At 47.2% G+C, this 15,066-nt stretch overlaps 1 protein-coding gene across 2 annotated transcripts; it reads left to right on the top strand.

The window, feature by feature from the left end:
* The first annotated feature begins 523 nt into the window (after window positions 1-523).
* ttc28 (tetratricopeptide repeat domain 28) lies at window positions 524-14,935 on the top strand. 2 transcript variants are annotated; one of them, XM_089020746.1, is made up of 32 exons: window positions 524-668; window positions 1,953-2,246; window positions 3,829-3,976; window positions 4,052-4,324; window positions 4,559-4,689; window positions 4,867-5,088; window positions 5,232-5,420; window positions 5,641-5,737; window positions 6,086-6,282; window positions 6,348-6,501; window positions 6,579-6,750; window positions 6,895-7,063; window positions 7,147-7,307; window positions 7,390-7,878; window positions 7,975-8,167; window positions 8,243-8,576; window positions 8,710-8,819; window positions 8,904-9,033; window positions 9,121-9,348; window positions 9,428-9,575; window positions 9,698-9,829; window positions 10,092-10,224; window positions 10,372-11,036; window positions 11,335-11,582; window positions 11,747-11,871; window positions 11,990-12,067; window positions 12,165-12,318; window positions 12,462-12,538; window positions 12,622-12,736; window positions 12,809-12,916; window positions 13,059-13,578; window positions 13,644-14,935. In XM_089020746.1, the coding sequence occupies exons 2-32, from the start codon at window positions 1,986-1,988 to the stop codon at window positions 14,698-14,700; spliced, it is 7,218 nt and encodes a 2,405-aa protein (XP_088876872.1). In that variant the 5' UTR covers window positions 524-668; window positions 1,953-1,985; the 3' UTR covers window positions 14,701-14,935. The 2 variants fall into 2 exon arrangements, with proteins under 2 accessions (XP_088876872.1, XP_088876871.1); XM_089020745.1 differs by having other exon boundaries at window positions 12,622-12,916.
* Window positions 14,936-15,066: the final 131 nt, after the last annotated feature.

Genomic DNA, 15,066 nt, shown 5'->3' with positions numbered 1-15,066 from the left:
GAGTTTTGAAAGGCGCTTAGAAATGAAATGTATTATTATTATTATTAGAATTAGTAATGTTAGTATTATTAAACATCAAATCTCTCAAGGTCACTTTACAGTCAGTATTTTTACGGCTACTTAAATAGGAAGACGAAAATTGAATTGTATATCAGCCATTTTGGTTTGAAGTCGTAAATTAGAAAATTAGCTAAATTATTTGCATGTTAGTGAGTTAGAATTGTATTTATTTATTAACTTGCTTAGATAACAAGGGAGTAAGTTACTGTGGTTATCAGTAAGTGAATTCAATTTGCGTTCTAAAATAATTTAATAAAATGACAAATATACAGTATCCGAATAAGCGTTTAATATTTCCGATGAGCCATAAAATGCGCGTGATAGGTTTAAAAACGTCGAAACTTTTTCAGTGTGACGTCACCCCCTGCTGGACGTGAGGTAGAATGCATTCATCCGGTTCACTTTTCCTACGCATTTAAATGACGTCATCGCAAGAAAGGAGGAGGAGGAGGAGGAGGTGATCTCCGGCCAACATGGCGTGTTGGTTCCGTTTGGACTTTTCTCGGCGGTGGAGGGGATTCGAACCTTCACCACGAACTTGGGCGGCCATGAACGGGCTACGATGGGCGGATTGATGGAAACTTGCTTAACTTTTCGGGAGAAACAAGGTGAAGACCTACACACGCGATTTCTTGTCAAATCAAAATATTTTGATTGGTCCCAAAAAGTAAACGTGCGTAATTTCATTTGCTTTATTTGAGATTTTCTATATATTTTTTTTCTCTGTCTTTTTTTCACGTTGGTGATTATTTCCTACTGTGTACATACAGTATAGCCAAGCTGGATTTGTGACGTCACAATCCTGTAAACTATTTGTTGTTGTTGTAAAAAGTTTAAAACTTTACGTAGATCACCAACATTTACATAACCAACAAGAGTGACCAAAAAAAGTACAAAATCAATATCTTACCCGATCAATTCAAAACAACCTGCGATTCCAAATAAAACGTTTGTTCATTTAACATCAGTGGTGTCCAAGTCAAGGCCCGGGGGCCAAATCTGGATCGCTGCCTCATTTTATTCGGCCCGCCAAAGCAAATCAAAACGTGTGCGATTCCATGCTGATCTATCAAGCTAGCTAGCTAGCTCTCTTTCTAGTCAGCTAGCAAGCTAATCCCTAACATTGATTCATTTACTTATGTATGTTTATATTTTTATTTTTGGGGGTTATTTATCTATTTATTCATTCACTCATTCATGCATTGGTTTGTTTGTTTATGTATTTGTTTATTTATGTTTTTATTTTTGTTTTGGGTTATTTATCTATTTAGTCATTCATGTGTCTGTATTTATTCATTTATTTCTATATATATTTGTTTGCTTCTTTAGCTGCATAGCTATCTATTGGCTTGTTAGCTAGCTTTCTATCTATTTGTCTTACTATTCTATCCGAGTTACTTCCGGGTTGAGTGAACGCTAGCGCGTGTGGCTGCCGCTGCTCACCTGCAGAAAAAGTATCCTGTGACAAATCATCCCATTTCCAACGGAGCTTGGGCGCCATCTTGTGCATTTTCTGTGACGCTACATTGGAGTCATCAAAATGATCCGGAAGGACTTCTTGAATCGATTGCAAACATTTATGCTTTCCTCTTCAGAACTATTTGAATCATATTCATAACTGGATGAGTTCCAAGAAAGCATCTTCTTCCGAATCTGAACTCTCTGAAGCCATTGTTTTGATTCTGGAGCAAGGCAGTTTGTGAAGGAGTATCCTTGCGTGACGTCACGAACAAATGGGCGGGACTTTCTGAATCTACCCAGGCCCGAGCTCCTTTTGTGGCAGTTTTGGGATACTTTTTTTTTATTGGTGTTTTTGCATTTGACTCAAAATATCATCCTGCGTCTTTTGGGTGCTTTTCGATGCTATCAAACATTTTTCTGATGTGAGTTAGGAAACATCTTCATCATCATCATCGTCGGTCAACATGAAGAAAAGGGTCGGACTACCACATGACTTTGACCCTGGCAAAGCCGACATGACGGACGGCATCCTTAGATGTGAGCAGGCCTACCAACGGGGGGATTTTGCCCTGGCCGTGGGTCTTTGCACGGAGGCGCTGGCCACGGACCCCCTCAACTGTGTGGTCTACAGCACCCGCTCGGCGGCCTATCTCGGCTTGGGTCGCGACCTTCAGGCCCTACACGATGCAAACAAGGCCAGAGACATCAACCCCAAGTGGACGCAGGTACAAAACCTCAAGTTCTGAAAGTGAGATCTTGGTACCAGAGAACTTTGTTGAGGTGAATTAAGAAGTTCATTTAGACTAAAGCAGTGCTATACAACCTGGTTGTGGCGATTGGTTGCCATGGAACGTTGTCCAAGTGATGTGAGGAACTTCACTTGGACAAATGTAGACCTTTGTCACCCTCTTGGTGCGAATGAGCAATGTCGGGGTAAATTTGGGAGTTTCATTTCAACAAAAGGAGAACTTTGCCACAGAACCATGTTAATGTGAGTTGAAGAGTTTCATTTAAAATACATGCACATACACTTTGACTTTGACTTTTTTGACTTTGACTTGATACATTTCGGTTTATATAGTGCTGTAACAACAGCTGACGCTGGAAGAAAGCGCTACCTAGCTAGCTGTCTATTTGCTATGTATTATCTGTCTAGCTGGCTGTGTATTAGCTATCTAGCTAGCTATAATAATAATAATAATAATAATAATAATAATAATAATAATAATAATAATAATAGTCACTCCCAATATCAAATGTTGATAGCCGTATGCTGACATTTTTCATGTTATTGCGCTGTTGATGATCTCACAACCATGAAATTAAATAACTAGCAAAGTGCGGAACACACAAAAGTCGCATCACGGGCGTACAAAAAAAAAAATGGCGTGACTGTGTGCGTTTGCGTTTGTGTGTGAGAAAAACGCGACTTCCTTTTCCTCTGTGATAGAGAATGGACGGAAGTGTGTTTTTTTCTACTCTGGCGGTTGGCCTTGGTTCTTAAAGACAATAACAGAAGTTGTGTGTTCACTTGTATGTGTGTGTGTGTGTGTGTATGAAGCTGAGATTTTTGATTTGCCCGAGTGGAAGTCAGCAGAAGAATAAATAATAATAATCATCATCATAAATTTAATTAATAGGCGGCTTTAAAAACTGTCAAGGTCACTTTGCAGTCACAGCGCTCACTCAGCCCGGAATAACTCAAATAGCTAGCTCGCTAGCTAGCTAATAGATAGATTGATAGCTAATAGACAGCTAGCTAGGTCGCTAATAGATATCAAGGTAGCTAATAGCTACCTAGCTAGGTAGCCAGCTAGATAGCTAATAGATAGCTAATATTACATTTCATTACTGTAAAGTGTCGTTGAGAGCTTTGAAAGGTGCTTAAAATGTATTATTATTATTATTATTATTATTATTATTGTGGTGACAACATCATCCGGTCAGCCAATCAGAGCTCACATTTGGCTGTTTCCGATAGCATCACATGATATTGTCTTGACCTCTGGTGCCCCCTGGTGTGACAGTTCTGTAACATGACCCCTCACCTTGTGTGTGTGTCAGAGAGCGAGAGATCGTGGGAGGGGTTAGTTTATCCACGCAGCCTATCAGGTTTCAGAGTCGGTTTTGACCTGTAGAGTCTAAGTGACCAAGCAGGTGATACGATGGGGAGATGAACGTGTGACGCAAATTTTGTTGTTGTGACGTTTGTTGGGCGAATATGATGAAGTGGCAACCCCGCAGGAAGGTGAGTGAATTGAAAAACGACTATTCCACAGACTTGAGTTCGTTTTTTATCATTTGCAGGCTTACTTCCGCCAGGCGGTGGCGCTGCAGCATCTCGGACGCCATGAAGATGCCCTAGCGGCTTTTGCCACAGGCGTGGCGCAGGACCCCAAAAGCCTACAGCTTATGTCGGGCTTGGTAGAAGCTGCCATGAAGTCGCCACTCAGAGGTAAGTCCATCCCTGATTTGACCATCCGAGAACCTGAATTGACCGTGACGTTGTTCATGTTGACCTCACATCCAGATTCCCTAGAGCCTACCTACCGCCAGCTCCGGGCTATGAAGCTGGAGCGTAGTCCCTTTATGGTGGTATCGCTGGTAGGACAGGAGTTGGTGGCACACGGTTCCTACGCCGCCGCCGCGGAGGCGTTAGAAGCGGCGCTGCAGATTGGCACATGCTCACTGAAGATGCGTGGATCCATCTTCTCGGCACTCAGTGCGGCGTATTGGTCGTTAGGCGACACGGAGAAGAGTTTGGACTACATGAAGCAGGATCTGGATGTGGCTCGGACCTTAGGTATATGTCCAATCTTGGTACAGTCAAACCTCTTCAACATCAGGCCGGTAATCGGTGTCAGATGTGCGTCAAGTTGTAGTTTGCATCAGTTCTTAGTCAACATCAGAGTCAGGTCATTGGGACCATCAGGTCCGTATCAGGTCCGAGACCTGGACGTAGCCTGCACGCTCCGCGTTAGCCATGACAAGTTGGTGAATGTAAACTGACACTGACGGCAGGTCATTTTGACCGCAGGTGACCAAACGGGTGAATGCCGTGCCCATGGAAACCTTGGCTCCGCCCTCTTCTCCAAAGGCAATTACAGAGAGGCGTTGGCTAATCATAGGCAACAACTGATTCTCGCCATGAAGCTCAAGCACAAAGAGGTTTGTGAACACGCTTCAGCACTAACATAATAGGATAACATATATATATGCTAATTTAGATGCTAGTTGATTTGATTTGATTGTTTACTCTTTACTCAGTGTTTACAACCATTCACTTAAAAACAAACTCATAACTCACATGCTAATTGGAAACCGTGGCCGGTGTACCGACCGCAGGCAGCGGCTGACGCCCTCAGCGGATTGGGTCACGTGTACACTGCCATTGGCGACTACCCCAATGCGCTAGCAAGCCACAAGCAATGCGTCGGACTGGCCAGACAAAATGGCTGCCAGCTCTCAGAGGCCCGCCAGTTGGGCGACATGGGTGCCGTACACACCGCCATGGGGGATGTCACCAGTGCCCTGAGGTGCCACCAGCAACACTTGGACATCGCCAAGGTGCGACTCGTAACAAGTTATCGTCTGTGATCTGCCAAGAAAACAAATACAAGCACTGGATTGAAGAAAGTGTGCAAATTTAAGATGGCGTAATCATAGCATTGAGATGTCCACATATCGGAATGTCACATCTCTTTTGTCAGACTCTCAGGAACCAGCGCGAAGAGGCTCGCGCATACAGCAACCTGGGCAGCGCCTACCATTCTCAACGGGACTACGACAAAGCCGTATCATACCACAGTCGGGTTCTGAAGCTGGCACAGGAACTTGGAGACCGTACCGTGGAGATGAGGGCCTTTGCTGGTTTAGGACATGCCGCCCGATGCATGCAGGTTGTTTTGTCAATGGTTTCAATGCTGCATTTGTGTAGGTTCTAATCAGGTTATGGTAATCTACAGAAGTTGAATTGAGGTAACCATGTCCTGGTCATTGAAATCGGATTTTATTTGCTCCCAAAAGTCATAGTGATGCGTGAATGTCAAATTTTCATAATACTATCAGAAGAATCATAATAAACATTCGAGAGTAAGGTTGTATACATGTGGTGGTCAGGACCTGCAGGGTGCTCTGCAGTATCATGAACATCAACTGGAAATCGCAGAAGACCTGAAAGACTCCGGGGCCAAAGGCCGAGCCTCTTCCAACTTGGGTATGTAGTTCTTTGCTCCGTTTTGGGTAAGCTTTGGATGTGACGACTTTCAATGGTGAACAGAGATCACGTTGCACAATGGTTGTTCTGTGTCACATGACTACGTTGCCAGCCGATTGGCACTTATCTTTTATTGATGGGGGTTTCCATTTCTGTAGTGACTGTAATCCTCAAGAGACAATCAACATCAGAAAAATGTATGAATTCAGGCCTGGCCATTTACATTTAAAACACTAAAATAACTTGTCACACAAAGATCAGTAAAAGAAAAAAACTGATCACGACACCACCAGGATGTGTACTATACAATTTATCCGTTAGTCAACCTTGGTGTTTCCCGTACCTCAGGCATCGTCCACCAGATGCGAGGTGACTACAAGGTTGCATTGATGTTCCACAAGGCTCACTTAACCTGCGCCCAGGAACTAGGAGACTACGCCGCGCAGGGAAGGGCCTACGGCAACATGGGTAACGCCTACCATGCCCTGGGCCTCTATGAGCAAGCTGTGGGGTTCCACCGCCAGGAACTGAACATCTCCATTGAGGTGAAGATCCTTTGAAAAAGTCACTTTCTGTGGCGAGGAGGAGTAAATTACTCCATGTGGTCTAGGTGAATGACCGAGCGTCCCAGGCATCCACTCATGGCAATCTGGCGGTGGCCTACCAGGCACTGGGCACCCCGGACCGAGCGCTCCAGCACTACCTGCACCACCTGACCATCTCACGGGAGCTTGGTGATGTTCAGAGTGAAGCAAGAGCTTTAGGCAAGCCAGATATGGACGTCACATAACGTCAAACGACGCTTGGGGTTTCTACTTCCATTTTGTTTTCCATATTACAGCAAACCTGGGCAACTTCTACTGCTGCAAAGGTGACTACAAGCAGGCGTTGCCACACTACCAGCAGTACTTGCTACTGGTGCCAGGCCTTCATGATCTGGAGGGTGAGGGAAAAATTTCCCATAACCTGGCCTACGCCCACTTTTGCTTGGGGCAGTACCAAGATGCTGTCAGGTGAGAACTTGGCTTTTCTGAATGATTATTGACTGGAGAGTGTGATCCTGAGTGGAATGCAGTCCTCAGATCAGACCCGAAAGAACGTGTGGCCTCATAATGAATTGTCAGATACAAATGTACTTTATTTCCACTACTTTCTAGATACTACAAGCAGGATTTGTCCTTGGCCAAGGACAGGCAGGACAAACTGGCCCAAGCCAAAGCCTACTGTAACCTGGGCCTGGCCCACAAAGCCTTAGGGGAATTCGGCAGAGCAGAAGAATGTCAGAAATATCTGCTTCAAATAGCACAAACTTTGGATAATACCCATGTAAGCATCCTGGTTGGATTCTTCTTCATACAAAAATATGTTAAAGTATACTTTGCGGACTCTCCCTCGTGTTGTGTTTATAGGCAATCTTCAGGGCTTTGGGCAATCTTGGAGATGTCAGCGTTTGTCAGGAAGATTTTCATGGAGCCGTCAACTTCTACCAGCAGCAGTTATCTTTAGCTCATGAACTCAGGGATCAGAAGATAGAGGCAGATGCCTACTCAGCACTAGGATCAGTACACAGGTGACAAGTTCAGTGAAGACATCTTATATGATTGCCAAAACAGCCCTTGTGCTATTTTCTACCCTTCTCTACCTTTTGTCAGGTTTCTTGGACAGCTGGACACATCCTTGTCCTTCCACAGTCAAGAGCTTACCCTGCGCAAAGACTTGGGAAACCTTCGTGGGGAGTGTCGCGCTTTGGGTTGCCTGGCTGGCATACACATGGCTCTGGGAGATTACGATACAACTTTGCAGTGCTACGAGGCTCAACTGGGCCTGGCGCAACAGCTCAACGACACCCACCTGGAATCTCAAGTCCATGGGAACGTGGGCATCACCAAGATGAACATGGGTCACTTTGAGGAGGCCATTGGTTTCTTGGAGCAGCAGCTGGCCATGTTGCAACAGTTGAGTTCCAAGGAGGGCATTGTGGATCGGGGGAAGGCTTACGGGAATCTAGCAGACTGTTACAACGCCCTGGGAGACTTTGAGGAGGCCATTCGGTACTATGACAAGGCCCTTCCAGTGGCTCAGAGTCTCAAACAAGTTCAAGACCAGGAGAAAGCCTACAGAGGACTTGGCAATGCTCACAGGTACCTTGCAGCAAATTCAAATAGCTTTTTTGGAGGGAGATGGGCTGCAATGGGGTAGAACATATCTGTTTTCACGATTGTGTCTTTCATACGTAGGTCGATGGGCAATCTACAACAAGCAGTGGTATGCTTGGAGAAGAGGCTGGTGGTTGCTCATGAGCTTGGTGGAGCAGTAGGCGGGAAGGCACAAGCGTACGGAGAGCTGGGGGCCCTACACAGTCACCTGGGAAACTACGAGCAGGCCTTGTCTTGCCTTGAGCACCAGCTCAGCATTGCTCGCTCCGCCGGGGTGAGAACTGACCCGTCTTTGAATAGATGGTGGCTCGATGTTTGAAAGTGAAATCAATCCCGCCGTTCTCATCAGGATAAATCTCTGGAAGCAGAGGCCAGCGACGTGGTTGGCGGAGTTTACCAGCTCATGGCTGATTACGAGACTGCACATCAATGGCACCAAAGAGCTCTGGATCTGGCGGAGCAGACGGGATGCGTGAAGAACCAAACGCGAGCCTATGGAAATCTGGGGTCGACCTATGAGGGTCTAGGCAACTACGAGAGGGCTCTGGTTTTCCAGGAGCAGCACCTTAGTCTAGCGGCGCAGACCAACAACTTGGTGGCCAAAACAGTAGCGTACAGCAGCTTGGGGAGGATCCACCACGCACTGGGCAACTACACGCAGGCTGTGATGTACCTGCAGGAAGGTGAGGAACTTCAGGGCCACATCAAGACTTCAGGACCTTTGTCATCACTTTTCTGAACTCATTTCAGGCTGTGTTTGCTCACTCAACTAAACAACCTAGAATATCAAAATCCATAACCCTGAATTGCTTTCAGGACTTCGCCTGGCTGAGCAGTTGGCTCAAAGAGAAAACGAGGCCAAGATCCGTCACCGTCTTGGCTTGTCTTTGTGGGCTGCTGAGAACTTGGAGGAGGCCCAGCACCAGGTTTGAAGCATAAAGCTTGTGATTGTTTGTGTAGCAAAATATTGATTTTGAAATGCAAAGAACAGTTTATTCTGTGTGTTTCAGCTCTACAGAGCATCGGTTCTCTTTGAGACCATTCGCTGTGAAATGCAGCACAGCACGGACTACAAACTCTCACTCTTTGACCTGCAGACAGACACATACCAGGCTCTCCAGAGGGTCCTTGTCAGCCTGGGTAGGATATTAGGTTAACAGCCAAAAGTTGATCATCCATTAGTGTCAATTTACAACCATTTATCATTTATTTTCCTTTCATCTGCAGGACGCCATGAGGAGGCGTTAGCCATAGCGGAGCGAGGCCGAACGAGGGCCTTCACTGACCTACTAGTGGAACGTCAAAACGTTCACCAGCAGTCAGCAAGCTCAGACCAGTATGCGCCGGTTACGATGGAGCACATCCTGGAGACGGTCAATTCCCAGAAGGCCATGGTTCTATACTACTCGGTGTTGGGAGGCTTCCTGTACAGTTGGCTGCTGGCTCCCGGCTCAGGTAATAGAATAAACAAAACTCAACGTGGTCTACTTCCCTTTTTAAATATCTGTCCACGATTGTCACGGTGATGCCTCAGGCATTGTCAAGTTCAACCAGACTTGTCTCGGAGCTGACGGGCCGCAGTGCAGAGAGAGCTTGAGCTTGCAGGATGGTGGTCCGCTCTCGCTGGAACAGTACATCAGTAACGCCAGAGAGGTTCTAGGAATTGATGGGAACCTTGGCAGGTAAAACACAAGATAACTTTTCTGCGTTACGATGGACTTTGAGGACTATTGTGTTGAAGACGTGGAGACTACTGCCCTCAATTAGCAACAGGCGTTATGAGCATATCAATATTCCATTGCAGGCTTAATACGGGTAGCGAGACAGAGAGTGAAGCAGGAGATGTTCCAAAGCGTCACTTTGACAAAATCAACTTCGATGACGACCCCAACGGCGGCTACCTCCGCATGGTGTCCAGGAACAACATCTTCAACGGGTGACGCTTCCATTTAAGCAGATAATTTAGCATGCTAATGTAAGCTAGCAACAGTCACATCCAATATAAACTGAACATGCTGGCAAATGGAATGAGTTTTTTACTATCACTTTTTGTTACTTACCACATCCAAGATGGATTAGCAGAGTAGTCAGATCAACTTCGACCATTCTATGTAGTACTTTACACACAAGACAAGCTAGAAGCCATTTAGCTTAGATGAGGAATGTGAAAGGGGTGTTCTGCTTCGTTTTGTGAACAGAAGCTCCCGCAGCGTGAGCAGCATCAACAGCATTTCTTCAGCTAATGACGGCTCGTCTTCTACTTCCCATTGTACGGGTATCAAACCTTCTCTACGGGCCCTCTATGACTTGCTCATCGCGCCGATGGAAACGGTATGTATGCACGACGAGAGAGGTGACCTGTTCATCTAACGGTCGTAGGAATAAGTCACACGTCCAAGTTAAAAGTGACTTTGAAGTCCAGATTCTGGCTTGAGTAAAGTCAATTGATTGTATTATTATTATTTTTTTTTTTTTCAGCCCCTTCTGCATGGAGGTGGTCCTGCAGGTAGACACCGGAAACTAATTCTGGTCCTGGAGGGTGACTTGTACCTGGTCCCTTTCGCCTTGCTCAAAGGAAGCTCGTCAAACGAGTTCCTCTATGAGATGTTCAGTCTTCTTTGCGTGCCTTCATTAGCAAGCCTCAGAGTTTCCGAAAAACCTACTCACTCCAGTGTCGCCTCGCCCCGCTTCGACGCTGGCTCAGCGGCCACCGTTGTGGTGGCGCCACACCTACCGCCCAGTGCGATGCGACGCTGGATGTGGGGGCCGCTGCCTTCAGCCCAGGATGAGGCTCTATATCTGAGAGAGCAGCTTAGGTGTCGCCAGCTCACCGGCGTCAATGCCACAAAAGAGAATGTCATCGCCGCCCTCTCGCGGACACAGTGCGTTCATTTCGCCACTCATGTCTCCTGGAAGCTCAACGCCCTGGTTCTCGCCCCGAGTCGGGAGCAAACCGCCGGCCAGGAAGAAGATGGCAGCCGGATGCTGGCATCAAACGCGGAACTCTTGGTTGGAGGAAAGAGTTTCAAGGATGTTGACAGCATTGGTGAAAGCGTATGCAGCGGTCCGCCGCTTCAAGACTTCCTCCTCACGGCGGCAGATATCTTGGAACTGAACCTGAGTGTTAAGCTAGTGATCCTAAGGTTGGTGGTTAAAGTTTCCGGAAGGTTTTCTTAATTTTTTACTGAAGCGGATGTCGGACTGAGGCGTGAAGGTTTGCGAATGCGGTGATTGTTGATCGTGGAAGGTCGTATACGGTCTGGTGACCTTGGGTTATTTATCAAAACAAAATGAAAGATTAAGATACTTCACTAGAACTTCAAATTCGGGTTTCAAACTGATTTTTTTTTAATACGGTTTCAAGTCTGGATTAAGGTATCGAAATGAAATGAGGGTTTCAAAAAAGCATTATGGTTTCAAAGACTGCCGCCCATCTCCCAGGTTGTATCCAGAGTCTGGCGCCTGGTTGACATGTGACGGCTTATTAGGCTTGACGAGAGCCTTCCTGTCAGCGGGTGTCCAATGCGTGTGCGTGTCCCTGTGGCCCACGCCACCGCCTGCCGCCAAACTCTTCATGCAGACCTTCTATTCGGCCCTACTCAACGGCACCCCCTCTAGCACTGCACTCAACTGCGCCATGAGGACGCTACACAACAGCAAGGACTTTGCAGACCCCTCCAACTGGGCAGGTGACCACATTCAAAAGCCTTCTTTACTTTGAAACCCTAACACCAATTTTTGAAACCTTGACTCAAAACACTGACTCAAAAACTGTAAACCAGTCTGGAAACCTCTGCGGTTTTCCCTCTTTGACGATTTTTAAATCAAATGACCTTTATGTGTTATTGCACAGGTTACCTTCTGATAGGCAGCGATGTTAAGGTCAACGGTCCAGAATCTGCGCTGCGACTGGCCTTAGCGGAAGTCCTCCGGCATGCCAACCGGGCAAGGGATGCCCTGAGAGTTCTTCTGCACCTGGTTAGAAGTCAAGACGCATGACGTGGCATGACGTGGCGTGACGTGATCGTTCCGCAGCGCTTGTTTTGAATGATCTGATCACACAAAAATGACATGATACATCTCGTGTTGTGACCAGGTGGAGAAGGCCTTGCAGCGGATTCACAATGGCCAAACAAACCCCATGTATACATCGCAGCAAAGTGTAGACAATAAGGTGTGTGTTTTTTTTGGGGGGGTGGTTGAGGTGTTTTTCTCCCATCGTGTGCAGAGCTCTGCTACAATTCAGTTGTCTGTTGTGTACGCGTTAAAAGGTCAGTGGCGTACCCGGATGGCGCTCCCTGTTGTCAGCGTTGGGTTTCCGTTTGGACGTAGGCAAATCCGGCCTCCCCCCTGCTGTCTTCTTCCCGACGTCGGACCCTGGAGAACAGCTTCAACGGTGCAGTCTCACCATGCAAGCCCTACTCGGTACTGGATTTTCAAAGCGCAGTAAATGGTTTCATATGCACCCTTTGAACCTGGGTTCGGGTTTTAAAGCGTAGGGTAAAGTAAGGGCTACTGGTCACTCTATTAGTTCCAGCTTCATGTACCATTCACCGTTGTGTGTCAAGGTCTGAGTGCTGCTGCTCTTCAGGCTCTTTGCAAATTGGCGTCAGCTCCAGTTGCAGGAGAGCAACTCATACGGAAGGTAGCCAACACCATACCACTCGCATTGGAAATGTTAATGAGGTACTGTACTTAGAAATGAGGTTCTACCGTATCATTCCATAGCTCCATCAGGTGTTTGTGCAGATCCAGTCGTCTGACGACGAGGCCGCCATCCCAATGTCCCTCAGCGTACAGGCATGGAGACTTCCGGGCTGCCATGAGTTCCTCGCCGCGCTTGGTAGAAGAAGCGCAATGGAGGCAAAGAAACGGCAAGAAAGTATCACAATAAATCCTGATGTTTGCTTCCTAGGGTTCGACCTGTGTGAGGTAGGTCATGAAGATGTTCTGCTGAAGATGGGGAAGCAGGCCAATGGGCGTATCATCAATTTTGCTATCCGGTCACTCCTGGCGCTCTTTGGTGAGAACACCTTATTGTGTGTTCCAACTTAGATTTGATTTTGTGTGACTGGGAACAAACATGAATTGACTGACCGACACGCTAAATTGACTATTGACCAATCCAGGTTGTGCGTGACGTTCTTCTTCTGGTTCTTTTTCAGACTCCACGGATCTTCCCAAGCATGTGACCATGTATAGCTCCTCCTCCCTGGAGTCTCTGTCTTCATCCCCATTAGCCGCTCGACACCCGTCTTTTCCTGCATCGCCGCCTCGTCCATCGGTCCTGTCCGCCATCTATCCGGATGCATTGTCCAGCGATGCCATCTCGGTGTATAGCCTCAGCTCGCTCACCTCCTCCTTCAGCTTCTTGTCACGGCCCGAACCCGCAGGAAGTGATGTCGACAGCCGTTGCTCACAACCGCGGGAGGGGATGATGACCCCTTGCCGCTCCAGGCGAGTGATCAATCAGGGTAAAGGAGAGATGGGCGATGAGGACTACCAGGGCTACGCCATCATTAGCAGCGAGCCTCTGAGTCCAGAGGACCATGACACACCAACTGCAGGAGACTCTCGCACCAGGGGGGGCGACGGACGAGGGTCTGCCACCACTTCCGTGGTAGCATCTCGAAACAAATCTTCACTGCCACAAGTTCCTGCTAAGCCGCGTTATAAACAAAAAATGTACGTTTTTTACTTCACCGCGACACGCATTGTACCGATTACGATCCATATATTCCTTTTTGCAGTTCATCTCCTCAGAGGAGCATGACCCCCAACAAAGGGAAGATCAACAACTTCCATTCAGACCACTCAAGTACAGCGACCGACAAGACCATCAAGTCCCAGGAGAAGCGAAGCATACCAGTGGGACAGTCGCATCCCCAGGAGCTGGCTCGCAAGATCCTGGAGGAAACCCAGGACCACATGCAAGAGAGCCCGCAGAAGGTCCCAGGGCGGCGCTGTCTCTCGACTCCCACCACTCCGATTCTGAGCAGGGCGGCGGCGCGAGCCTTTCAGCCATCAGAGACCAGCGCCTTCAGCAGACCGCCAAGTAGAACGAGTCTCAATGCCGTGCCCCTAAGTCCTCTTTCGCCCAGACCACCGTGCCGCTACTCTTCCCTGCAGAAGCTCATTGCTCCCTCATCTCCTAAAGATCTCCACAAACGTTCAACCAGCGGTGAGTTTCACCTGAAACTACCTGACGGAGAGTACAACTTCAAACCTTTGCCTCAAGGTGAGGCTTTTCTCAGACCGTCAACTGGGAGAGATTCCCACATCAAGCAACCTGGCAAAGGGTCCCACCTTAAAACCTCCTCTGCAAAAGAATCCCATCTCAAAACCTCACCCGCCAGCGAATCCCAAGCAAAAAAATCTGGCAGAAATCCAGACTTCGAACCACCTGGTCGAGAATCCCACCTCAAACCACCACTTGAGATAAAGTCCCATCTAAAATCTTCACCTGGGAGCAAGTCCCATCAAAAACCGGCCAGCGCTGAAGCCCACCTCAAACCTTCCCTGACACTACCCCAGTCCCCGATGACTGTTTCTCGCTCCAAAACCTTCAAGGTTGCTCGCCAACACGAAGGCGTGGCCCCCGCCAGCCTCCTTCCGGTCAAGAAAATGAGCACAGTGAAGAAGGACGTTCTGGGTTTGCTTGACCTTTCGCCGCGACATGAGTCCAAGGAGAGTCTGGACCATCTCCACAGTGTGGACACCAAATCCTCCAAACCTTCTAAGCGCACCAAATTTCCTACTGGCTACAAATTTCTCGCAGGGCATTTTTTTCATTCTTCGAAGTGTTGACATTGGTAGCTTCCTGGTTGCCGTGGAGATTTAGTGTACTTGATGTTCTGAGAGGGTTGCGGTTGAAGTCAGTGAAATGTGATTGGTTGCTAGGTGACAAATGTTGATGTAAGTGAAGCAGACAGAAAGTAAACTATGGAGGATTGGATTTCAGTGAAGATTATTATGCGTTTATGCCATATTATGATTATTTTTTTGTTAAAAATAAATAAAAACACATATTTTGATGAGCAAATCATGTACAATATCTTGAATACAGCAAGCTAATGAAGCATTATTTAGCCTCCGAGTCTCTATTCAACAGTTTGAATGGATTTCGACTTACGACCATTTTGACTTACGACCATTTGGTCGGAACGGAACTCG

This window comes from Hippocampus bargibanti, linkage group LG18, assembly GCF_051943395.1.
Source record: "Hippocampus bargibanti isolate YZ-2025 linkage group LG18, ASM5194339v1, whole genome shotgun sequence".
Lineage (NCBI taxonomy): Eukaryota > Metazoa > Chordata > Actinopteri > Syngnathiformes > Syngnathidae > Hippocampus > Hippocampus bargibanti.
The sequence above is the reverse complement of the archived record's forward strand: the minus strand, read 5'-3'. Positions and strand labels throughout refer to the sequence as shown.